Source organism: Amblyraja radiata, chromosome 9 (assembly GCF_010909765.2).
Source record: "Amblyraja radiata isolate CabotCenter1 chromosome 9, sAmbRad1.1.pri, whole genome shotgun sequence".
NCBI lineage: Eukaryota > Metazoa > Chordata > Chondrichthyes > Rajiformes > Rajidae > Amblyraja > Amblyraja radiata.
In genome coordinates this window covers 7494418-7521489 of record NC_045964.1, presented here as the reverse complement: position 1 = coordinate 7521489, position 27072 = coordinate 7494418, and the positions used below count along the sequence as shown (strand labels likewise).

The 27072-nt window shown below is 44.6% G+C and overlaps 2 protein-coding genes across 3 annotated transcripts in view; one reads left to right on the top strand and one right to left on the bottom strand.

Annotated features, from left to right (window-relative positions):
- Window positions 1-18662, top strand: part of dcaf4 (DDB1 and CUL4 associated factor 4) — a 41957-nt gene extending 23295 nt beyond the window's left edge. For both annotated transcript variants that reach the window (XM_033026621.1, XM_033026622.1), the window contains exons 9-14: window positions 481-560; window positions 6364-6459; window positions 8985-9082; window positions 9549-9725; window positions 14119-14233; window positions 17417-18662. In XM_033026621.1, coding sequence (XP_032882512.1) covers window positions 481-560; window positions 6364-6459; window positions 8985-9082; window positions 9549-9725; window positions 14119-14233; window positions 17417-17616 — 766 coding nt within the window. In that variant the 3' untranslated portion in view covers window positions 17617-18662. The remainder of the gene's footprint in view (window positions 1-480; window positions 561-6363; window positions 6460-8984; window positions 9083-9548; window positions 9726-14118; window positions 14234-17416) is intronic.
- Window positions 18663-18925: 263 nt separating this feature from the next.
- zfyve1 (zinc finger FYVE-type containing 1) overlaps window positions 18926-27072 on the bottom strand; it is a 51128-nt gene continuing 42981 nt past the window's right edge. The window contains exons 8-11 of the mRNA XM_033026620.1: window positions 26821-26991; window positions 22964-23144; window positions 22004-22114; window positions 18926-19661 (exon numbers count right to left, since the gene is read on the bottom strand). Coding sequence (XP_032882511.1) covers window positions 19429-19661; window positions 22004-22114; window positions 22964-23144; window positions 26821-26991 — 696 coding nt within the window. The 3' untranslated portion in view covers window positions 18926-19428. The remainder of the gene's footprint in view (window positions 19662-22003; window positions 22115-22963; window positions 23145-26820; window positions 26992-27072) is intronic.

The following is a 27072-nucleotide window of genomic DNA, read 5'->3' as shown; positions in this document are numbered from 1 at the left end:
ACTGATAACAAGCCAATTAATCGACAAACCTGTATGTCTTTGGAGTGTGGGAGGAAAGCGCAGCACCCGGAGAAAACCCAGGCAAGTCACGGGGAGAACGTACAAACTCCACACAGACAGCACCTACAGTCAGGATTGAACCTGGTTTTCTGGCGCTGTAAAGCAGCATCATCCAAAAATTCCCATCTCATCATTGACCTTTGCAAAGGCTAAATCTAAATTTAAAAAAGATCTCAACTGCAAGTTCCTCAGTTGTTGTAAGTGAGGAAGAAGGGTAGTAAACATGCTGCTGTGTACAGACTGTAATCGTATATCCATAATAAAGAGGTCTATACCTTGGGGAGCAGAATACAGCTATGCCTCTGAATGACCAGGGGTGACTTAAGGGTTAACGTTTATCAATCTGGGAGTAGTTTTCCATGTTAGTCATATGTTGCATGTTATATAATGCCAGTAATTTTCCTTAAACCACTGTATCAGGCTTTGTATTACAGGTCATGCAGAGACCCCAGGAAGTATCAACCTGCTTCCGACTTCAATATTTAGTAATTCAAGCACGGGTAGGGATCATTATTGTACATTCATTTGCTGGTAAAGTTATCAACGTAATATTTCCCAAAGCTATTTATCTCTTCAATTGCAATTTTCCTCTTTATCGAATTATTTTGATTGTTACACACATGATGTCTGGTGAAAATGCTTTAACTAATTAGAGCAATATGGCTTCCTACATGTCCACCAATACCTGTTTGCTGTCTGAGTGGTTTAACATCATCCCTAGGTGGACCGAAATTTCCTCCAAATAAGCATCGAGAAGATGAAATGTGTACAATAACTCTGTCATTTTGCCACTATGAGTCTATCTTTACCCCTGGCTCCTGTCTGAGCAATTCTGGTATATTTGACTGTTGAGTTTTGTCATCTCATCCATGACATCACCTAATTCTACCTTCTCGGGCGGCACGATGGCCTAGCGGTAGAGCTGCTGCCTTACAGCGCCAGAGACCCGTGTTCGATCTTGACTACAGGTGCTTGTCTGTACAGAGTTTGTACATTCTCCCCGTGACCAGCGTGGGCTTTCTCCAAGATCTTCGGTTTCTTCCCACACTCCAAAGATGCGCAGGTTTTGTAGGTTTGGCTTGGTACAAATGTAAAAAGACTGTCCCTGGTGAGTAGAATAGTGTTAATGTGCAGGGATCGCTGGTCAATGCGGACTCGGTGCGCCGAAGGACCTGTTTCAGCTCTGTATCTCTAAAGCTACCTCTGTACTAGAGAGTTTTAGAGTAGCTTGATGCTACTCCTCGTCTCATCTGCTGAGGTCCTGCCTTTGTTATTTTCAAGTTTGATAATTTCAGAATGGAGCCTGGCCTCCTTCATTCTATTCTCTATCAGCAAGACAATTCAAAGATCTACTACCCCTGTCCCAGTTAGAGGACTGGTCGATTGCAGACAAAAGTATATAATTTTGAGGTACAGCATGGAAACATGCCCTTCGGCCTACTGAGCAGGCCGGCCATCGATCATCTATTCACACTAGTCTATGTCATCCTGCTTTCGCATCCACTCCCTACACACTCCAGGCAATTTACACACACCAATTAACCAACAAACCTGCACGTCTTTGGAATGTGGGATCATCCACAAACCCCAATCGGTCACAGGGAGAGCGTGCAATCTCTGAGGACACCACTTCAGGTTACGGTCGAACCCAGGCGAATTCTTTGAGTTTAGTGGAGTAAGAGGAGACCTCATTGAAGCTAATAAAATCCCAACAGGACTGCACAGACTGGATGCAGGAAGGGTGCTCCTACTGGAGGGGTCGCAACCTTAGCATTCAAGGCAGGCCGCTTAAGAGTGTCGTGAGGAGAAAAATATTCACCAGAGAGTGGAGAGTCTCTTGACGACAAAAGGCAGTTGAGGCCAAGACTTTAAATATATCCCTGAAAGAGTTAGATATGATTCTTATGGACGAAGGGACATGGGGAGAAAGCAGGAACAGAGTATTGAATTTGTATCAAAAACCAACTGCTGGAATAATTAATTGGGTCAAGCAGCATCTGTGGAGGCAGAGTTTAGTTTAGTTTAGAGATACAGCACGCAAACAGGCCCTTCGACCCATTGAGTCCACACCGGTCAGCGATCCCCGCACATAAACACTATCCTACACACACTGGGGACAATTTACATTTATACCAAACCAATTAACCTACAAACCTGTACGTCTTTGGAGTGTGGAAGGAAATCGAAGATCTCGGAGAAAACCCACACACCCGTAGTCAGGATCGAACTTGGGTCTCCGGCGTTGTAAGCCTCTACGCCTCCGTGCCACCCGAGTGGGTTGACGTTGTGGGTTGTCCCAGGTCTTAACCTGAACCATTAGCCCATCTTTTGCCTCCACAGTTGCCGCCTGACCCACTGAGTTACTTTCGTAGTTTTTTTTTTTGAAATCCTGATTCCAGCATCGGCATTTCCTTGTGTTTTGCTGAATTTGGATGATCAATTTGAGTAGCCAGCAGATTCGAAGGGTCAAATTTCCTCCTCCTCTTTTATGTTTCAAAATTTAGGGGATTTTCTTGCCTGCTAATATATAACAAAGGACACTGTAAACTAGAAATAACCAAAACAATTATCAGTTTTTAAATGCTGCATGTTTATATGTGTGTGGGAGGCTTGATTATATACCACTGATTATTGATTACTTTTCTAATTTAATTGGGTTCCTTTAAGGCCATGTGGCAGATTATTGGTCAAGGGCAGTTCATAGAGACAGTGGATCAGAACTTTGTGCATCTCTTTCCTTTGGGAGCACTTCGATTATGTGGGAAGTTTTGGGAAAATGCAGCAGCAAGTATGAAGCTGTATCAGAGAGCTTCGAACCAGCATGACCCCACCTGTAATAATACCACATAGACACTTACAACATAGGAGGAGGCCACTCAGCCCATCCAGTTCATGCCTGTCAAAAAATAACTACCCAACCCAATTCTAGCATTGAATCATTCGCCTTTCATGGACATGTCCATGTGCTGTTGAAATGTGTTGGGGGTTTCTGCTTCTCCCACCTTTTCAGGTGGTGCATTCTATCTATGCCCCTGGATTTTTGACTGTTCAGCCAAGGGAAGTGTATGTATTATGGTGCACATAATTTTATACAGCTCCAATTATACAAAAAACGTTGCTCTCCTAGTAACTCGGAGGTCTAGGCCAGTGGTTCCCAACCTTTTTTAGTTCATGGTCCCCTTGGTCTCTTTAATTTTTCTGTGGCCCCCCCTGACATTATTAGCTGAAAAAAAGTGGCCCCTTCATTGAACCTGTGGCCCCCTAAATCCCCAAATTTTTCTGTGGCCCCCCCCTGAAATTTGCCATGGCCCTAGGTTGGGAATCACTGGCCTAGGCTATCAACCCAAGTCAGGAGTTCAAAGCCTACTGTGGACAATGTGACAAGTAAATTTGGGTAAAAGGCCAGAATAAATAAACACAAACTAGAGTCACAAAGGATTCTGAAATCTTGAGTAAACCACAAAGTGCTGGAATAACTCCGAGCGTCAGCCCGTATCTGGGAAAGGAATGGATATACGCTTTTCGAGTTGAGACCGTTCTTTAGACTTTAGTATTAGTGATGATGACAGCAAAATTAGGATTGCAATATGGATCACTAACATTCAGCCATCATAAGATTACCTGATTTAGATGACTTTTAACCATCCCTTTGAAATGGGGTGGCAGTCCACTCTATCAAAATTGCCTTGCTCAAACTGAAAGAGGATAAAACAAGAAGGGGAAAATGTGCAGTGATTGAGGTCATGCCCTGCACAAAGCATAATAAGGATGGTTGCTGAACTCAGGACATCACTGCAGGAGCCCCTCAGCACTGCCGTCCTAGCCCAACCAACTTCAGCTGCTTCATCAGAAGAGAGGGGAGGGGGGGGTCACTGAAGATTGCACAATGTTCAATTCCATTCACAACTGCACGGCAGATGAGGCAGACACACCTACATGCAGCAAGACCTGGACAACATTCAGGCCTGGACTAATAAGTCGTACACATTGTGCATGAAGGAACTGCAGATACTGGTTTAAACCAAAGATGGACCCAAATGCTGGAGTAACTCAGCGAGACAGGCAGCATCTCTGGATCCCATTCTTTCTCTCCAGAGATGCTGTCTGTCCTGTTGAGTTACTCCAGCATTTTGTGTCTATCTTTAGTCGTACTTGGAAAAATGTAATTTTTCATTCATTTTCACCCAGTCTAATTCTATTTTCTCCAGAGATGCGGTCTGACCCGCTGAGTTACGCCAGTGTTTTGTGTCTATCATCGGTTTAAATCATCATCTGCAGTTCCTTCCTACACATTTTGTATGATAATCAAACTGTGCTCTCATAAGTGGGTTACGACAAAGTTCCAATCCTAAAACATTTGGATAGATACATGAATAGGAAGGGCTTAGAGGCCAAATGCGACTGGCATGAATGCCAACTTTGCCAGCTTGTGTAGAGCAAGCCATCAAGCCTCTATCAAGACTGAGATTCAGCTGTGAACTGAGTTCTCATCTGGAATGGAATGGAATATTGTCACAAAGTCACAAGGCACAGTGAAATTCTTTGCTTGCATACCCAAGGTATACAAATAGCAGCCACCTACGGCGCTGACAAAGTTACAAAACACGCCGGCTCCTCCTTTTATCCTCCCCCCCCCCCCCCCACAGATCTGGCAGAAGATGCCTGCATAGGTGGGCGGTCTCATTGTAATTATGCTCCTATAGCTTACCCCCATTGTCTAGTTCAGTAAAACACTGAGTCAAGCACTGGATCAACTACTCTTTATTCGTCCCAAACACGTCTCAAACAAACTCCCTATACAATACCTAACCACCGAGCAGGCACCTCCAGATAGTCACACAGTCCCAAGTGCACCTCCAGAAGATCGACTCTGATCCATGTGGGGTTCACTCTTTTATAGGGCATCGGACCTGTGGCGCAAAACTATATGGGATGGGGGGGGGGTGGGGGGGGAAGCTCTACCGCTGTGCCACCATGACTGACGTGATATACATACTAACAATAAAGAGGACATCTGGCCATTTACTTCCATCCAGGGTCCAGACATTCTGGAGCCACCCCTAGCCCTGCAGCTTTCACACAAAGAGGCCAAGCATGCCCTGCAAATACAAATATCATCTATTTTGTGACCTCTTTAATTTAGCCAATTTTAACACCATAGGAATGGATGATCTGAAGAAGCACCTTAAATCCCGTTTTGCCATTCTTAATACTAAAGCTGATGTTAACAAATCCAGCCTGAGTCTATCTAGGTTAATGATATTTTAAAAGATTTTACAGCAGCCGTGACTTTTAATGCTATTGATTTATGGTTTCAAAAGGGACACTGCTGCCAGCCCGGATGGCATGTTTCTAGATAAGATTTGAAAAATGGCGACAATGTTTTAAATAGAATATATTCTTCCTGGGCGTGATGTGAAGCCCAGGAAGAATATATAGTCAACAATAGTCGCCCGCAGCCCCACAGCAGCGGCAAATCCCTCTTGCCAGTCTACCAAATACTTGGTTGTATGGACTGTACATAAGTAACCTGGGGGAAAACCTGTGTACAGTTCAAGCCTAACCCACGTGCCATTATATTCTGTGCTTCACGTAATAAAGAGAAGCATCCCAAGGCTTTTTATACCACCCTAACACCTAACAACTGTCCTGCTACCTATTGAGGATCTGTGGACATACACTGCAAAAGGTCTCTATGTTCATTGTTAGCTGAGGGGGAGATGACAACAAAACATACAATCAGTACACAAAAGAGCTGGAGAAACTCAGCGGGTGCAGCAGCATCTATGGAGCGAAGGAAATAGGCAACGTTTCAGGCCAAAACCCTTCTTCAGACCCTTTCAGTGTAATCAATACAATCAGTACAATTTGCTGGACTGTTTAGAGAACTAGGATGGGGAGGGATGGAGAGAGAGGGAAAGCAAAGGTTACTTGAAATTAGAAGTTCTTTGAAACACTGAGCATGGGATTGGCAGAAGAGACTTTGATATATTAGCCTAATTCCATCTCATGATGATTTGGGATGCATCCAAGTCTATTGGCCCGGATTATATTTGGAAGCCTTGGTATTTAGATTACGTGGATTTTGAAGCCCATGCAAATACTAAAGATAGACAAACGAGTTGAGAATGCATTGCAGATAAATCTTGTAATGGCACCCTCACCAAAAGGACTCTTTGTAAAGAACTGCTGATTAAATCAAAAGATATGCAAAATCGTAATGAATAGGAATACAGTTGTTGGGAATGCTGTGAAAAATCTTTCAGTGTAATCAACACAACATCAATTTTATTGCATTTACAGAGGAACCTCCACAAATGCTGTGCAACTTTAAAAGTTCAACGGTTTGGACTTGTGCCTGGTGTTACAACCCACAGGCTGACAAGTGCTTCAGTACAGGTATGGTCAACAATGCCTCGTTGTCACCTTCCCCTCAGCCAACAATGATCCATCCTACATTTTCCTTGATCATCATCCCCTTTGATCTGCGTTTTCACACCTTACCCTTCCATATTTCTCTCCCCCCTTGATTGTCAGTCTGAAGAAGGGTCTCGACGCGAAACGTCACCCATTTCTTTTCTCCAGAGATGCTGTCTGACCCGCTGGGTTACTCCAGCTTGTTGTCTCCATTGTCGGTTTAATCCAGCATCTGCAGTTCCTTTCTCCGCATCTTTTCGATCCGTTGCATTCTATCTCGTGAAGTTGCTCCCACATTGTTGTAGGGGAGGCAGGTCCAGGATCTGGACCCAGTGAGGAGGAAGGAGCAGGGATTGTGGGATGGCGTACAGCTTGAAAGGGAACCTGCTGGTGATAGTATCCTCGTGTCCAAGGCAGTAGCGGTCTCTGGTTTTAAAGGTGTTGTTGGAGGAGCCCGGTTGAGTAGCTGCAGTGCATTTTATAAATGACATGCACTCAGCCATTTTGAACCAGCAGTAACTTTAAGGTGGCGAGCTGCCCTGTTCTGGGCGCTGGTAAACTTAGGAATTTTTGGAGCTGGGCTTGTCCAACTCGGTGAAGAGTATTCCAAAATATAGAACAGTACAGCACAGGAATGGGTCCTACAGCCGGCAATGTTTGTGCCGAACATGATGCCTAGTTAAACTGATCACATCTGCTGTACATGATTCATATATTGATTCCTTGCACTTCTATGTGCCTATCTGAAAGCCTTTTAAACACCACTATGTATCTGCCTCCACCACCACCCCTGGCAATGCGTTCCAGCCCCCCACCACTCTCTGTAAAACTAAAACTTGCCCCTCACTTCTCCATTCACTTTACCCCTGTCATCTTATACCTATAGTGTTGGACATTTCCACCCTGGGGCAAAAGGTTCTGGCTGTCTACCCTATCAAGCCTCCCCTCAACCTCTGACACTCCAGAGAAAACAATCCCAAATGTATCCAACCCCTCCCTGTAGTTGAAACCCTCCAATCCAGGCAGCATCCTGGTAAACCTTCACTGCATCCTCTCCAAAGCCTCCACATCTTATCATAATGGGGCAACCAGAACTGCATGCAATGCTATATGCGGATATAGTTTCTCAGTTTCTCAACATCCACTTCAAAATCCAGGTAACTAGAGTGGAGTTAAGACATCTTTGATCCTGAAGGTTGCCTTAGGGAGGAGGATATTCTCCCTTTATTCCCTCTTCTGAAACAAATGGAAAAGACTGAGAGATGGTCAGTCCGAATGTGTCCACTGAGCAGTCACTAGGATGCTCTAGATAGAGGTAAATTCAAAGCTATCTCCTTGAAACCTGTGTTTTCGTGCCAGTTCACCACATAATTTACTGTTCCACTGCACTGTGTAACGTTTAAAATAGATAGATTAGAAGAGTGTCAGAATATTAATCGGAAGTGTAACGGAATCTTGCCCCAATCTGTCAGAGTGGCACCAAAGTCCAGTGGATGCCGAATTAAGAGCTTCTCTGTGTATTTTATTACAACTTCAAATTTTGGGCGGAAGAGCCTCTCCCTGTGCTGTACTATTCTAAATATGTTAAAATTGGCGCATAACCCAGAAGTATACCCACAAGCTCTATGCTGACCAATCACCACCCATTCCTAAATTAATCCTATTTGATTCTCCACATTTTCCCATCAATTTCCCACAGATTCTACAATTAAACTGCACACTAGGACCAATGTACGAGGACAATTAACCTATTGGACCCACATGTCTTTGGGATGCGGGAGAAAACCAAAGCACCCTAGCGAAACCCACACGGTCACAAGGAGAAACATAGAAACATAGAAAATAGGTGCAGGAGTAGGTCATTCGGCCCTTCGAGCCTGCACCACTATTCAATATGATCATGGCTGATCATCCAACTCAGTATCCTGTACCTGCCTTCTCTCCATACCCCCTGATCCCCTTAGCCACAAGGGCCACATCTAACTGGAGAAAACTCCACACTGACAGCACCCAAGGTCCGGATCGTCCCCGGGTCAGTGAGGCAGTGGCTCTATCCCCCCCTGCCACTGCAGGAGAGAAGAACACACACAAAATGTTGGAAAAACTCAGCAGGTCAGGCAGCATCTCTGGACAAAAGGACTAGGTGACGTTTTCTATTCCTTTTCCTTTTTCTCCAGAGATGCTGCCTGTCCCGCTGAGTTACTCGGACATTTTGTGTCTATCTTTGGCGTAAACCAGCACCTGCAGTTCCTTCCAACACAAGATTGCCTTGAATGAATGATTAAGATTGCCTTGAATGAATGATTAAATAGCTTCCTTAGAAGGCCAACACACTTACCTCAGAGTCATCTTCCTATTTTATTTTTGAGGAACATTTTTTGATAATTCACACAAGGAATCTGTGCAAGTCTGCCTGTACATTGTACATGTTGTGGCAGTTGAACCAGTCATTCTAGGTGGGAACTGATGGATAGATCATATTCAAAGATGTCAATGTCTCATCCTAGGTTTGCAGCACCGTGTTGTCGTGACTGATGCTGTGACAGGGAAGAAGCAGATTTTCAGCACAAGCCGTGATGTTCTTGCTCAGCAGTTTGCTCGCCGGGTAAGTACAATACTGAGCCCTTCCTTTACTGGGGAACGAGCCACTACCCACAAAGAGACTGGCTAACCTTGTATCCTGGTCTCCCAAAAGTCATTGAATCATTTTTTGGAGTGTAGGAGGTTGAGGGGTGACCTTATTGTGGTGTACATGATCATAAGGGGCATGGATTAAGGCAACGCTCATCTAATATGAGTCCTATATGAAGATGTATTCTTCTTGAAACTCCAATTTCAGGGCTGCTTATTCCATACAATATTCATTTGCCTCTTGATGCTTGTGCTCGGATGCAATAGACAATATCAGCCATTCTGTTTCCACAACAGAGTGACTCCCATAGACACCCGTAGACACATTGGTTTAACTGCTAAGTAAGAGTCACCAAATAAGTAGCGTCCCTTGCAGATGCCATCTTATTGTGCTTACATACTGTGATAAGGCAACATCATAATGTCCAGTGTCTCTGCAGGTGCCAGTGTTATACAATGGTTGTCGGTCTGGGGAGATTTTCAGCATCGACATCAGGCAACGAACAAAGAAATGGCAGAGCTGGAAATGTTCTCATTTCTTCCATCAGTCTGCTGTGACCTCCATCCGACTTCTGCAAGATGAAAATTATCTTTTGGCTGCAGACATGATTGGGAAGGTATGCTACCTTATACATTCTCGGCAGAGTTTACTTTAGAGATACAGTGTGGAAACAGACCCTTCGGACCAACGAGTCTGCAGCGACCAGCGATCCCCGCATATTAACACTACACTACACACATTAGGGACAATTTTACATTTTTCACCAAGCCAATTGATCTACAAGCCTGTACGTCTTTGGAATGTCGGAGGAAACGGAAGATGTCAGAGAAAACCCACGCAGGTCACGTGGAGGGCGTACAAACTCCATACAGACAAGCACCCGTAGTCGGGATGGAACCAGGGTGTCGGGCTGTGAGGCGGCCTCTTTACTGCCAGGCTTCCGTGCTGCCAATGTCTATTGGCCAGTGTCATTGGTAAAACTAAAGAAAATTGTGTTCAGTTCTGGGCAGCATGTTATAGAAAAGATGCTGTCTAGTTGGAAAGGGTGCAGAGATGATTCACAATGATATTGCCAGGGCTAGAGGGTCTGAGTTATAGGGAGAGGTTGAGTAGGCTGGGACTCTATTCCTTGGAGTACAGGAGGATGAGGGGTGATCTTGTAGAGGTGGATAAAATCATGAGAGGAATAGATCGGGTAGATGCACAGAGTCTCTTGCCCAGAGTAGGGGAATCGAGGACCGGAGGACATGGGTTCAAGGTGAAGGGGAAAAGATTTAATAGGAATCTGAGGGGTAACTTTTTCACACAAAGGGTGGTGGGTGTATGGAACAAGCTGGGTTGAAGGGCCTGTTTCCACAATGCAGCACTCTCATATGCCCAAGGTTGTTGTGGCAGCGGGTCCTGGGGCTCACCCAGCCCCAGGACCTGCTGTAGGAATACCGCCAGACAGTGTCCTAGACCCAATCCACGGCAGCTGCTTTCTCAGTGACCCCCCTTCACCAGACTTGAGGGACGGTGACTGAAGATACAGTCACCAACAGGATGTTCACCAGCGGACCTGGGCCCTAAGCTTGATGTTCACCAGCGGACCTGGGCCCTAAGCTTGATGTTCCTGAGCCAACCTCCACTCACTGGACCACACTGCTCTCCAACACTGAAGACTGAACACATGCACTGCTTCCTGGGGTGGGGAGGGGACGGGGAACAATGATATGGATGACTCATGAGTCCTGAGGTGGCTAGATGAGAGGTGAGATGTTGAGGAGATTTGTGACCAAGAGCCCTCAGAGGCAGTGGATTGTGATCAATGCTGTGCACATTTTTGAATACGATGCAAAACTCTAGTTCCCATTCCTATTACAGAGTGTTATGAATATTACTTATTTTGTGGGCAATGCTTGTGGCCTTAAGGGCCTGTCCCACTTGGGCGTCATTTACGCGACAGGCCGGTAGTGACTAACGAGCGATTGTCGTGCAAAAATCGTCTAGCAGTACGACAGTCGCGCGCCAAGTGTTGAGGGCCCTGCTTCTTTTGGGAGCCATTAATGATGTCGTTCGTACTTAGTCTGATCTCCGTGGCAAGGATTTTCCCAATGAAAATTTTTCAAAACTACACGCGCTTTATACCCGGGCGGTCATGTGGTGCGGCGCTCAAATGACGCACAAATGGAGCGCTGACATCGCATGGTTACGGACGTTGACGCACGGTGCCACATAAATTAGCATAGGTAATGTTCGTGCGTCACCGTGCGTAACCATGCGTCACCACAAGCTACACGTACGGCGTCAGCGTACGCCATCTGTACGCCAAGAGATATGTCACGCGGGTGGCGCGCGAGGATTTTGAGCATTCCAAAAATCCTGGGGCGCTGCGAGTTACCGCGCGTCACTGCATACGCCACCACGCACCATGCACGCGTCACGGCGTGCCAACCAAATTTTAGGATGTTGCGTAAATGACGCCCAAATGGGACAGGCTCTTTATGCATTCCTCACAGAACAGTGAGCCTCTTCACAGTACACGGCAAATTACCAATCATCAGCAGGAAAGCCAAACAAAGACGGGTTTTGTGTGTGAGTGTGTGTGTGTGTAAGAGGGAGAGAGCATATCCAAGGAGCTGCTCGTTTTAGATAAAGCTGTTACAGCTTTAATTGCTATTTAAATGTTACTTTATCTGAAGTGTAAAGGTAATTTGAATCTTAAGAACGAGCCCACAGGCTGCGGTTTTTCTTGCTCCTTTGCATATGGCAGTGAGTAACAACACTGCTAAAGTCATGAATGATTAAATAGCTTCCTTAGAAGGCTTAGGAGGTTTGGCATATCCCCTGAAACTCTCACCAACTTCTACAGATGCGCCATAGAAAGCATTTTATCGGGATGCATCACAGCTTGGTTTGGGAACAGCTCCATCCAAGACCGCAGGAAATTGCAGAGAATTGTGGACGCAGCCCCAACCATCACACAAACCAACCTCCCTTCTATTGACTCCCTATATACCTCACGCTGCCTCGGCAAGGCCAGCAGCATAATCTAGGACGAGTCGCACCCTGGTTACTCCTTCTTCTCCCCTCTCCCATTGGGGAAAATGTATAGAAGTGTGAAAACAGCAAACCTCCAGATTCAGGGACAGTTTCTTCCCAGCTGTTATCAGGCAATTGAATCATCCTACCACAACCAGAGAGCAGTGCTGAACTACTATCTACCTCATTGGTGACCCTTTGATCGGAGTTCACTGGCTTTATCTTGCACTAAACGTTATTCACAGCCAGCATCTGCAGTGAAATACCCACATCAGCACATCGTATTTGTTTTGTGTGAACGTGCTCTGTTGTAAGCTAATATCCCACATTTTACAATGCAAATTTACCTACATTTTTGCTCTCTCTTCAATAGTATCCAATAATTCTCATGGAATGATAATAGAGGAGTCCATTGGCCTGTACTGACCACTGAGGAATTACGCAGACTAATTATCCCTCTGGCAGTGGTGCAATTTCCCCAGTGCCCTAACCCCAGAGCACTTTTTACGAGTGCTTGTCTGTACGGAGTTTGTACGTTCTCCCCGTGACCTGCGTGGATTTTCTCCGAGATCTTCGGTTTCCTCTCACACTCCAAAGACGTATGTTTGTTGGTTAATTGGCTTAATATAAATGCAAAATTGTCCTCAGGGTGTGTAGGGTAGTGTTAATGTGCGGGGATCGCTGGTCGGTGCGGACTCGGTGGGCTGAAGGACTTGGATGTATATGTGGATGGGTTGGTTAGTAAGTTTGCAGGTGACACCAAAATTGGTCGAGTTGTAGACAGCGAGAAATGCTGTCAAAGGATGGATCAGTTACAGATATGGGTGGAGAAATGGCAGATGGAGTTTAATCTGCGCAAGTGAGAGGTTGGATGTAAAGTATACAGTTAATGGTAAAATTCTGAACAATTCTGATGTACAGTGGAATATTAGAGTCCACGGCCATAGTTCCCTGAAAGGGCCGAATGGCCTCCTCCTCCTGCATCTATTGTCTATTGTCTCCTTGCATTGAAATAAAATACACCAGTCCATCAGGTTCACCATGTTCATGAAGCTCTTCCTTGTCCTTATACTGATTGGTCCTAACCTTTACTTTCCCATCAGACAATCCATCCATTCCTTACCTGCTGGTCTGGTTCCTATCCTATACCAGTCTAGTTTAAGCCCTCAAGTTGCACTGGTGTACTTCCCTGTCAGGATACTGGTTCCCCTCTGGTTCATGTGCATCCCTCTTATTCAGGTTCCACGGCCCTAGTGGAGAGCCTAATGCTCCATATAGGTGAAGCCCAATGTAGGATGTGTAAATGGGTGGTTAATGGTCAGCTACAGAGTTGATGGTCTGAAGGGCCTGTCTTTACGCTGTATCTCTCTATTGTAAGGCTAATTTTGTTCTGCATGCAAACTTCTTAATAAATTGCTTCCTGACACTTAAAGACAATTTTGGATTCAATTGGTCCTTTTCTTCAGAATCCATCGCATTTTTGTGTAGGAAGGAACTGCAGATGCTGGTTTACACCAAAGATAGACACAAAATACTGGAGTAACTCAGCGGGACAGGCAGCATCTCTGGAGAGAAGGAATGGGTCGAGACTCTTCCGAAAAAGGATCGAGACCTGAAACGTCACCCATTCCATCTCTCCAGAGATGCTCCCTGTCCCGCTGAGTTGCGCTAGCATTTTGTGTCTTTCTTTTCTAAGTACTCTGCCATTTGTCAAACTAAAGAGAAAATCCCGGCTGAGCTGTGCCACAGGTTCTGGGAGATCCCAGCACCGATGGGGAATCAGCTGCCTGGTGCTGAGCCACTGGAACTGTATCACACACTGAGGAGTGATCCCATATGTCAAACGGCCTCCTGCAAGTGGGTGCCGGGCATGGTCTTACTTCAAGTGGGTGCCGGGCATGGTCTTACTTTTCATTGATAAGAAGTGGTACATTATTCACGTGCGAGGAATTAATGCAACCGGTGTTCTTTCCTCTCCAAATCTGCAGATTAAGCTTTGGGATTTGAGGATGGCAAGATGCGTCAAGCAGTATGATGGCCATCACAACAAGCATGCTTCGCTCCCCATCCACGTTAACGAAGAAGTGGGCATTCTTTTAGCGGGTATGTGCCTCCTTTTTATAATGCAACAGAAAACTGCTGGAAATACTCAGCAGGTCAGGCTGCATCTGTGGGAAGAGAAACATTGTTAACACTTCAGGTTGAAACCTCGATGTCAGAATTGGGACGGAGACAAAAGAAGCTGTAAGGAGAATGGGAGAGGGGTGTGTCTGTGATAGTGTAAAACCGAGGTGATTATAGGGATAAGCTGTCAACAAGACTATATGGTCAATGAATGAATGGGAGCATGGACAAAAGAACGTCAGAGATCCAAAATACAGAGCAGCAAGACTTGTCTGGAAGGGCTGTCTGGGCATGTCCTCCACTCCCAGAAGAAAAAAAAAAAGCAGGGGAATAAAACAAGCTGACCAATGTGGAGTACTGCTACATGTACACAACCTCGCTTTCCAGCTCCTTCATATTGCTGATATTGAGGGAAAGGTTGTTGGCTTGGCACCATGCTATACCTTTTGGCACGGTGGTGCAGCGGTAGAGACCCAGGTTCGATCCTGACTACAGGTGCTTGGCTGTACGGAGTTTGTACGTTCTCCCCGTGAGTTTTCTCCGAGATTTTTGGTTTCCTCCCACATTCAAAAGGCGTGAAAGTTTGTAGATTAATTGACTTCCGTAAAAAAAATAGGATAGAACTGGTATGCGGGTGAATGCTGGTCAGTGCGGACTCGTCCAAAGACATACAGGTTTGTAGGTTAATTGGCTCGGTATAAATATACAATTGTCCCTAGAGCGTGTAGGATAGTGTTAGTGTGCGGGGATCGCTGGTCGGAGCGGACTCGGTGGGCCGAAGGGCCTGTTTCCACATTGTATCTCTAAACTGAACTAAACCGTCTTGTCATTGATCAAGATCTGGCCCATTAGGGCAGTGTCATCTGCAAACTTGTAAATGGTCTTTGAGCAGAATTTGGCTGCACAGTGGTGAATGTGTAAGGAGGATTGTAAAGGGCCTGTCCCACTTGGCAATTTTTTTGGCGACTGCCGGCATGATTGACTGACGTATCAGGTCACCGAAACATTTGCGGCATGATGACGTATGACGCGCGGTGTTTTTTCAAGTGTCGCAGCATTTGTTTTGTCGCCGTTGGATTTTGAAATGTTCAAAATCTTTTGGCGACACTGAAATGACGCCGGCAGTCACCGAAAAAAGTGGGTCAGGCCCTTAAGGGGGTGGGAGCGCATTCCTTGCAGAGTGAAACCTCTGACAAGAGGATTGAAAGTGATTGGCAAAAGAACCAAAAGTGACCTGATACTTTCTACAGCCTGTGGTTCAGTTCTCTGGATACTTTCAAGAGAGAGCGAGACAGGGCTCTTAAAGATAGCAGAGTCAGGGGATATGGGGAGAAGGCAGGAACGGGGTACTGATTAGGGATGATCAGCCATGATCACATTGAATGGCAGTGCTGGCTTGAAGGGCCGAATGGCCTACTCCTGCACCTATTGTCTATTGTCCATAACTAGAACACAATATCAACCACTGCAGCATGGTTTACAAAGGGAACAGGATAAGTGTCTGAAAGGAAGGAATTTGCAGGACTGAGTGAGAAGAGTGGTTTTGTAGACCGAATATAAACAGGACAGTTGAATTGAATATTTTGTTTCTAGCCTTCAGAGAATAGTTACAATACAAACAGGACTTCAAGGAAGTGGATGACCCCTATCCTGTCTCATGGCCAGTGTTGGGGACATTACATGCTGCAGGATAGGCAGGGACTGGTAAAATGGGATCCAGAGGATGCATTGCGGTGATTTATGTAGGCACTGCTGCAGATGGCAGCCATGTTGCCCAAATCTGAGCATCGTGGGTTCAAAGCTTGAGCACAAAGACCTTGGCTAATGCTGCACTGCAAGACTGGGTGAATGTGAGAGATGCAAGTGTTCAGATGACATGCACTGCTTTCTGGGGAGTAGCAGGGAACACTGACGTTGTGGCAACTTCACTCACATAGATTATCAGTTGATCAGTACATGGCAGGTTGTGGGAGGATGCATTGTACAATTAGCTGCCTCGTTTCACCTCCAACATCCTTCACAGCTTGAAACATCCTGGGAAAAAATGATCCAAGTCTTGCTTTCTCTAATATTAGTTAAAATAGCAAACCAGAATTTAATTAATGAAAGCAAATGTTTAATCTTCAAGGTGGCAAAGAGGTGTTTTCAGAGACTAAGTCCACATGTGGTGCTGCTGCAAGGTGTTGGGGGAACCCCTCTATTGACACAGTAGAGACAGCTTTTGTGCACAAGTCCTGTAATGATCACAGCACTGCCCAACTGAATTCGGAGTAAGGATTGGAGAGGCCCCAGCTATTTCCACTGGGAATGGTGGGGAAAAAAATCACCCAAAATGCTTCCCGTAGCCTCGCACTCCATGGCCTACAAGCATCTCATTGTCATAATTCACAAGGCCTTATTGTTTTTCTTCAACTGTGAAAAATTACTGCCCACGAACAAAAGAAACCAGGGATGGATATGTAGCGCATGGAATAATCTGAACTATGTACTTCGTAGGAAAAATATTTTGTAAAAAGGAGCATGGTTCTCGCCAGATCTTCAAAGAGCTTAAGAGATGAAACGGAAAGCCAAAAGCCACACCGATCTGGGCAAAACTGAACCTATATCCAAAACTGATCCTATATCCAAGTCTGTGCCTTACACCTCTAGTTTCCCTTGGCTATTTCGAGGGTAAAAGAATCTTGCACAAATGTAATAGTTCTTTAAAAATTGCCCCTTAATCTGTTTGAAGATCCATAATATTGGTACAGAAATAAGTAGATTAACGTAAGCAGGAAGGACAGTTCTAACCAAGTCATGTACATTCTAATGTCCCAAGGAAACTTCAACCCAGAAACGTTCGCTGACCTGAATTTGATATGCAAATGTTCTGTTTAAAATGTAATTTACCGGAGAACTGGAAACAGAATGAGCCAAGTTCAAGAAGCAGTGGCAAGAACTATTTTTGTAGACACCTTCCCAGTGCTTACTGCTTTAGAACTCCATATTATTTCCTTCCAAGGCTTGTTACACAATCTAAAAACTGCCGGAACAAGCAACCCTTTATAAAACTGCAGTAAAAGACTTACAATAATACTCCTGTGAGGAGAGTAATTTGGAGGGAAGAATATCTTTCACAGATATTTTAAAGATTTGTTTTTAAATCCCTGCTTTTGTTTCCAGTTGGACAGGATCACTACACCCGAATCTGGAGTCTGAAAGACGGTTGTCTCCTCCGAACGATCCCATCTCCTGACTCTGGATGCGACGCGATTCCCAGCATTGCATTCTCTGCACGACTAGGAGGGAGCAGAGGTGTACCTGGACTGTTAATGGCTGTCAAACAGGACCTCTATCACTACACATACAAGACCGACCTCTGACCAGCTTAGACCATGAAAAGCTTCAAGATCATGGTGCACCTGCTTCAAGGGGGTTTCTTGATAGTGATGCAGCAGTGTGATGTTTGAAGAAAACACTTTATAAATTTCTGTTTTCATTCATCTTCCCCTGGACAAAGAGTGGTTTTATTTTTCAAATCTGGGGGGGGGGGGGGGATCTGGAAAATCTCTCAGTCTAGCATCACCGAAGTCCTGGGTATGCCAGATTATAAGAGTTTTATTGTAATTAGATGGTTGTTATTGCTCGGGAAATTTCACACAAAAATTGGAAAGTTATGTTATATCAGACATTGGTGAAGTCACATCAAGAACATTGTGCGATTCAAAAGACATAGAAGTAGATTTAAGTAATTGAGTCTACTTAGCCATTCGATCATGGCTGATCTATTTTTTCCTGTCATCCCCATTCTCCCTGTAACCTTTGAGGTCTTTACTAAGCAAGAGCCTATCAATCTCTGCTAATGACGACCTCCACAGCCGTCTGTGGTAATTAATTCCACAGATTCACCACCCTCTGGCTAAAGAAATTTATAGCTGAAGCCTAACTGGGATGATAGTCAAAAGCAACTTTTCTATATCAAACCTCTGATGGACTCGTGTTTCTTCAACAGCCTTCCTTCACTTTGTCCTGCCAACTCGCAAATTCTTATTCTGATAACCCTTTATTCTGCTTTTTCCAATTTTCTACAAATCATAGTACTCACCAAAACTGTCTCTGCCTACTGTTGCCTCCTTTGTCTATTGTCATCCTGTAATTACTCATTTTAAATCTTACAATAATATCTTAACATATAACGACACGGTTTGTAGCTGTGTATAATTTGTATATCCGCAGGTTAGCTGGAAAGATTTGATGGAGGAGAGTAGTAATGGAGTGGATCCAAAGACTTGGCTTGAGGGTAGAGGACCCACAATCTGATGGAACAGTCACACTTGATGAGTGTGTATACATTTATCAGAGTTTTAATACATCTATCATCGAAGTTTATCTTTATCATGCTAATGTTCAATTAAAATTGAAGACTTCATTTTGGTTCTGCATTTGTAAAAGGGATCCCATTGTATGCATGGAGCTGATAATCACGTCTCATTCCCGCAGTGTCAATTACAAACCAATATACACCAAGTCCCTGCTTGCCTTAAGTATATAATGGCATACCCACCCCACATCTCCTTTCTGATATGACCACATATCTGAGAAATGATTTATGTATATAATTGTGTTTCACACAGGCTGTTTGAATGATTAACGAGTCAGCCTGCCTTAAATCCACAGAGCAGGAGAATAAGATGCAATGAACAAGTATTTTATTTACAATCAAAAACAGTTATCTTTTAATACTAAGAGACATTAACAAAAGATGATTATTAAATAATTGGTGGTGCCAACATTAGACATTCTGAAATATGCTCGACTGCTAATGTCACTGAAAAGTTTCTAATCTTAAATCAAGATTTGATATTAAAACTAAAATATTCTCCACTGGAACAAGCCATTTCTAGCCATTTGTATGTCATTAAGTGCAGTCCATTCATACATACATAATATACTGGTCATTCACAATGAGTGAATAACATCAATAAATGAATAGAATTGAAGCCTTCTACAAAAGAAAAGGATTTGATCAATAACCTATTGTGGTCCTGATATTATTACCCATTAGCCTTAAAAAGTAAACATTTTTGAATAGGCAAGATTAGGAACTGTATTAACAATTGAATCCCACATTAAATGTCATGCATATGTAATAAATAATTAAAATTCAGTGTTAGATTGATCTTCCAAACTGCTGCTCAAAGGTCACCAGCCTTTTTGTAACAGCTGATGCAGACTCGCACGGGATGATCCCATCCCCGGGAGGAGACGGGGCGCCTGTTCTGCGAGCACTCATTGCAGAAACCCTGCCCGCAGGCTCGACAGTGATGCTTGGACATCTTTGCGCTAAATTCCTTTCGGCAATAGAAGCAGTCGGTGATCTCGTGGTCAGGCACCCAGTAGGATGGGCGGGCAGCATCTTTCACCAGTCCTATCAAAGACACAGAAGATGGATCAGTTAAATAATATTCACATGCACAGAAGCCTAACTTCTGCCAACATCCCAATCCACATTTCACATCCAAGTCATGTCAGTTCCCACCCAACCAACCCCTTGGCATCGAGCCACTGGACTGCAGTGTCTCAGCAAAGACATCCAGACCAATGTGTTGCTCTGCGGTCCAGGGACAAGGGCATGATGGTGAATATATTAAATAGCAGCAAACAAATGTGCAGAGGTGGGGAGCATTTCTACCTGAATATTTACAACACTTAAGACACTTAAACAGGGGCACAAATAGGAATGTTTAGAGGGATATGGGGAAGTGCAAGCAAATGAGGCTAGCTGTTAGGCAACCTATTTGGCATGAATAATTTGGGCTGCGTGGCCTGTTTCCGTGCTGTGTTCTGTTTATCTCATGTAACTTCCCTACAGATTAAAGCTGCCTCAAAGCAGATTAAGCAATTAACCATTTGTTATCCATCAAATTACATGGACGAATAACAGTCAAATCAGAAGATATGTGATACTCAAATACATTACCTCCAATAGCCATCTAATGCAAGACTCAGATATATTTGTGTGGGTGCAAGTGAATACCATCCAAGAATAAAAGTGACATATGATGAAAGAATGGGTCGACTAGGCTTGTATTCACTGGAAGATAGACAAAATTACTGGAGAAACTCAGCGGGTACGGCAGCATCTATGGAGCGAAGGAAATAGGCAACGTTTCGGGCCGAAACCCTTCTTCAGACTGACATTCACTGGAATTTAGAAGGACGAGGGGATCTTATAGAAAGATATAAAATTCTTAAGGGATTGGACAGGCTAGCTGCAGGACAAATATTCCCGATGTTGGGGGAGTCCAGAACCAGGGGTCACAGTTTAAGAATAAGGGGTAGGCCATTCAGGACTGAGATGAGGAAAAACTTTTTCACCCAGAGTTGTGGAGATGTTTTCAAGAGCGAGTTAGATTTAGCTCTTAAGGCTAACGGAATCAAGGTTGCTGGCTCGAAGGGCCGAATGGCCTACTCCTGCACCTATTGTCCGTGTTTCTCAGGAGAAATTTGATTTAGATCAATTCCGTAGTTTAAATTCAAGATGCACTGCAATGGTGATTCGATGTCACATTTAATGTGGATTAAGTCCCACCATAACTCAGAGTTGCCTGAAAATAAATGCCACAAAACAATGACTTGTTCAAAAAGATGGACTTTGTTCTGTAGGATAGAAAGCACTGGAGGGAATACCAGAGTGTGGGGCTCCCAACGTTAAAGGCACAGCATTAAATGCTGGAAGGAAGGGAATATGGATACACAAAAAGTCAAGAGTAAGAAGAATGGACAGTTAGAAGCATGAAGGGAACACATGTGTAGGGCTGTTGGGACTTGAGCTTACATGACCCGAGGGGATTAAACATGAAACTTTACATTTTAGGTACTAAAGCAATAGTAACAATAGCTTGTTCTTCAGTCTAGATCCTAAAGTTATTGGACGTCCTATTTCCATTCTGCACTAAAAATGACATTATTACAAGCAGCATACGTTGATTGTTGAAGGCCAAGAAGATAAGCAGAGCCTTACAGTACCAGAGATCCAGGTTTGATCCTGACCTTGGCTGCTGTCTGTGTGGAATATGCACGTTCTCCCTGTGACCGTGTGAGTTTCCTCCTGGTGCTCCGGGCTCCTCCCACATCTCAAAAGACGTGCAAGTTTGTAGGTTAATAGGCCTCGGTGAAATTGCCGTTGGTGTGTAGGGAGTGGATGAAGAAATAGAATAACCTAAACTAAATGCTGGCTTAAAGGGCACGTTTCCATGCTGCTTCTCAAAATGGAAACAACATTTAAACTCAGCAGGTCAGACAGAGAGACTCAGAGCTAATGTGCAGGTAGATGAGCTTCAAACCTGAAACAGTGGACTCCATTGCTCTCTCCCCACAGATGCCATCCCAGCATCCAGTTTTTATTTCAGATGCCAAGTATCTGCAGTTGTTTGGCTTTTGGGGAATGTATGTTGGAGCTGTTCAGGTGGAAAGGCTCAATACTGGGTGGCTGTGAAGGTGTTTAGCAGCTCAATTAGTATACTCTTGGGGAAAAAAAGACAAATAGCCAACAATGCCAACAGCCACAGACTGTACGTCCACTTAATATGCTCAGGGGCATGTTCTACATCAATAAACCACATATGGATGGTGTGAAAGTCTTCAAAGGTTTGACAATGTATCCAATACAGACTTCAGAGATGATCAAACTACAGAAATGGAAGCCATAAAATCTACATTAGAAAGCAAACACAGGACAAAAGACTGTAGTCATCTCATAAAACATACCTAATGGAAAATCTATTGCTGTAGCCACAGCTCCAAAGGTGTTCTGCACAGCTTCCCCAACTTTCCGAGCTATTATTGTACCGCCTTCTTCACCGTCTTCATCTGCGGTTTCTTCAAAACACAAAGCAGGTTAAACATGCGATCACAACATGCTGTTTCACGTGTGCTCTACAATGTAGGCCTTGTATAGGATGAGGGGAGGAGTAGTGAGCAGAGCTGAGCTAAAGTTTAATAATGATCAAAACTGCCTATGAAATAGGTGCAGAGTTTAGAGACAGCATTTGAATCAATTTAACACTTCAGCCATTTGGTCTTCCAGAACTAGGGTGGCATGGTGGCGCAGCGGTAGAGTTGCTACCTTATAGTGCCGGAGACCCAGGTTCGATCCCGACGACTGGTGCTGTCTGTAGGGAGTTTGTACGTTCTCCCCGTGACCGCGTGGGTTTTCTCCAAGGTTTTTGGGCTTTTTCCCCGCACACTCCAAAGACATACAGGTTTGTAGGTTAATTTGGTTGGTATAGGTGTAAAATTGTCTCTGGTGTGTGTAGGATAGTGTTAGTGTGCGGAGATCGCTGGTCAGTGCGGACACGGTGGGCCGAAGGGCCTGTTTCCGCGCTGTATCTCTAAACTAAACTATACTAAACTGGGTGTTTGACTCAAGAAATACAAATTTGAGATTAGATTCACAATACCCAGATTTGAAATATTCAGACTAAGGATAATTATTTGAGGGCTTAAACATATATACAAGCAAAACCTCAGTTGCAATTTAACAAGAATGATTTCTGATATTAGTGATTATCTGACAAGCAGTTTAGTGGGCTATGTTGTTACTCCTGGACATTATCAGATTGGGCAGAACACTGATGACCCAGGAGCATGGAGGGAGGGGTATGTTGCAAGAGGGATGGGCACAATGACAACAGAGACCGCAGCCTCACACATTAGACCACTCATTACCTGTTTCGATCATTGCTCTTTCATAACACTCGTCGCAGACTCGTACAGGGGCCAATCCCCAACCACGTTCGGGGACTGGCTTGGATTTCGACGAGCAGCTGTCACAGAAGCCTTCGCCACAGGATCTACAGTGGTGCTTTGTTTCCTGGTCTTCAAAAGGTTTATTGCATTTATGACAGTTCTGTGGAAGGCACGTAACACGTCACCACTCTGTTCACGCCCGAGGTTTGAATGAGTCTTCCACTGCATCATGCAACTTAATTAACGACAGCCGTGCAGAACTTAGATTATATTTTGTAATAGTTACCACTCAAAAGTGCAAATTGTTTATTGAATGTCGTCACCAATAACTATCGATAATAGATAGAAGGTAGAAAGGGAGGGGGAGGGAAGAAACAGGTGCGAGTCACGGTAGGGCAAAGGGGAGAGAGGTAGGAGAGAGAGAAAATAAAAGATGGTGAGGTTTGTAGTGACTTGAAATTGAACAATTCAATGTCCACACAGTTTGGTTGTAAGCTAACATACGAGGTGCTGTTCCTCCAGTTTGCGTGTTGCCTCTCTCTGGCAAAGGAGGTGGCCCAGGACAGAAAGATCAGTATGGGAATGGGTACGGGGGTTAAAATGTTTAGCAACTGAGAGATCCAGTAGGCTTGGCAGACCGAGCACAAGTGTTTGGCAAAATAGTTGCCAAATCTACGCTTCTTCTCACTGATGTACAGGAAACCACATTAGCAACACCGGATACAGTAGATGAGATTAGAAGAGGTGTGTGGGAACCTGTGTCTCACCTGGAAGGCTCCCCTACATGGGGGTGAGGGAGGAGATATAGGGACAGGTAGTTGCAGGGCAAGATACCTGGGACGAGGGGCGGTTTAGGTGGGAAGGGACAAGTGGACTGAGGAGTTGTGGAGGGAGCAGTCTCTGCGGAAGGCAGAAAGAGGTGGGGATGGGAAGATGTGACCGGGGGTGGGATCACGTTGGAGGTGACAAAAATGTCGTTGAATAAGATGTTGGATGCAGAGGCTGGTGGGGTGAAAGGTGAGGACCAGGGGAACTCTGTTTATCCTTGTTCCGTCTGGAAGGGGGAGCGAGAGCTAAACTATGGGACACAGAAGAGACCCAAGTTAGGGACAGTGTAAATTGCCCCTCTTTTGTAAGCCAGTGGTGGAAGCTGGTAGAGCTGATGAGAATGAAATAGTACTAGTGTATGATTAGTGTAAAATGAGTGCTGGTTGGACAGTGTAGACTCAATGGGCCGAAGGGCCTGTTTCATCTACTGCATGGCCTCATACTTATATTGAAATCAGCTTGACCGAGTTTCACAAATCCTGGTTTTAGACAATAGACAATAGGTGCAGGAGTAGGCCATTCGGCCCTTCGAGCCAGCACCGCCATTCAATGTGATCATGGCTAATCATCCCCAATCAGTACCCCGTTCCTGCCTTCTCCCCATATCCCCTGACTCCGCTATCTTTAAGAACCCTATCTCGCTCTCTCTTGAAAGCATCCAGAGAACCTGCCTCCACCGCCCTCTGAGGCAGAGAATTCCACAGACTCACCACTCTCTGTGAGAAAAAATGTTTCCTTGTCTCCGTTCTAAATGGCTTACTCCTTATTCTTAAACTGTGGCCCCTGGTTCTGGCCTCCCCCAACATCGGGAACATGTTTCCTGCCTCTAGCGGGTCCAAGCTCGTATTTTCTCTATTCGGCTCTAACTTCCATTCAGTGCCTGTCCATACAGATTCCATTCATTTAACCATTACTAATCTACACCAACTATGAATGATTTTCTAGTTTCTAGTTTCACACCATGTTAAACGCTGCAGCTGCATTTGCAAATCTTCAATCTGAAAGGAACAACTGGAAAATAGCAGGAGCTGGGAGAGATTGCGGCTCTCGTACCAATGCATCTTCACTCCTTACAACGCTCCTGTGGAAGCCTCAGTCAGAGCACATCATGCTATAGTGCCATTGCCTTTCCTCATGCCATTTTCTTGTTTAAGCTCTGGTTCCTGAATTGTTTTTGAAAGCAATATCCATGGACTATTCAGTAAAATACTCTTTAACCCAACTGTGCAGGCTGATCCATGTAATAGGTTTCTATTCAAGACAGACCATTGCAATAGGTTTCAATTCTGCTCTCTGACAAGATGATGTCCCTCATGAACTGCACATGTCTATGATAATGTGATCATTTCACCCAGTGGTTGCCTTCCACTGAAACTACTAATTAACCTGGGCTCATTTCACATGACCCAACATCGTGGTTCCACTGTGCATTCAGTTTAGTTTGGAGATACAGCGTGGAAACAGGCTCTTGGGCTGAGAGAGTCGGCACCGACCAGCAATCACCCATGCGCTAGTTATATCCTACACACAAGAGACAATTCACAGAAGCCAATTAACATACAAACTTGCACATCCTTGCAATGTGGGAGTGGCGGGAGAGTACCAAGGTGGCCACATGGAAAACGTACAAACTCCGTACAGACAGCATTTGTAGTCAGGATGGAACTGGGGTCTCTGGTGCTGCAAGTCAGAAACTCTACCGTTGCACCACTGTGCCGCACCAATTTGTGCCATTTGGCCAGAAACTAGTTCCAAATGACTGTGGGAACATCCTTCAGTTTGGTAAATCCAAATACCTTTGTGAATGATAAAATTGAAATCTTGCATTAATTATGGTGCTGCTATCTTTGCGAACACTGGTCCTCCTGGTTAATTCTCTCTCTAACTGTGCTGCCATGAGGGCCACAGGTGATTTATGTTCCGTGTAATCTTGTATCCCCCACATTTTAACTGTCCTATTCTGAAGGACCAAGATCATTCCTTGCCATCCTACTTTGCCCAGCCTTTCAGATCATCAAAAACCCTGTAATATTTCATTCCCATCACTGGTTACCATGCCTCCCAACAGCCACCTCTAATGACTTTTAGTTCAAAGCCATCATCTTGGTTCGCCTGTACACAAAATTGCTGGGGAAACTCAGCGGGTGCAGCAGCATCTATGGAGCGAAGGAAATAGGCAACGTTTCGGGCCGAAACCCTTCTTCAGATTAGTTCACCTCTCTGGAGAGAAGGAAAGGGTGACGTTTCACGACGAGACCCTTCTTCTGAAGAAGGATCTCAAGCCGAAACGTCACCCGTTCCTTTTCTCCAGAGATGCTGCCTGTCCCGCTGAGTTACTCCAGCATCCATCATCAGTGTAATCCAGCATCTGCAGTTCCTTCCTACACATCTTTGTTCGCATCATTGGTTCATTTATTTTGTTGTGCGTTGTGAAACATCGGTACTAGGATTAGGCTTTGTACCTCCAATTGTAACATTTCTCCTTGAATTTATTTTATTTAGTTTGTGTACTGTTACCAAACTTTAGCATTGCTTCTAACATTTGGCTTTGCTCCTGCATTTCCCCCTTAAATTAAACATTCTACCCTCACCTGAACCCAGCTTTTCCCCTTCTCTCTCAATTACCAGCTTGAAGTTCTGAATCTAAACCCACATCTTCCAGGCCACGATTCTCTCTTTGCCCAATAATGGACCCATCATCACACAGTCAGAACTCTCCACCATTACATCCAATACCAATACATGGCTCGAGTAACGATTGTGATCGCTGCAAAGTTCGGCATTTCAGTACCGACTGCCCTTGAGCACTCCACTCTAAGTGAAATGCATGCCCTCGTCATTATTAGACAACAAGATGTTTGTCGCAGCGTGCAAAAATACAGGGGGGAACTCAGCCTCAGGTGGGTTTTCATGGTCAATGAGAATGGACCGCCAGTGGACGTGTAAGATGTCCACATGTCAGCAATGATGCGGACAGGAAACACAAAGCCGCAGTTTCTGCAACTTACGATAATCTGTGAGTTTGGTCGCCAGTAGGAGGGCGCTATCTGGTCCGTCAGCCAGGCCGTCACTGCTTTGGTTGGCTTGGCACCAAAGTCCGACACCGACTGTGCCATAAAATTCACTCCATCCAGCAACCGGCGAGCAGCGTTGTTATTGTCCTTCAGAAACCCATCCGTCTGAAAAATAAATTAGTCCCATTTCATTGACACAATTGTGGATTATACAAGAGATAAACTTCAAGCAATCTGTCAGTTGAT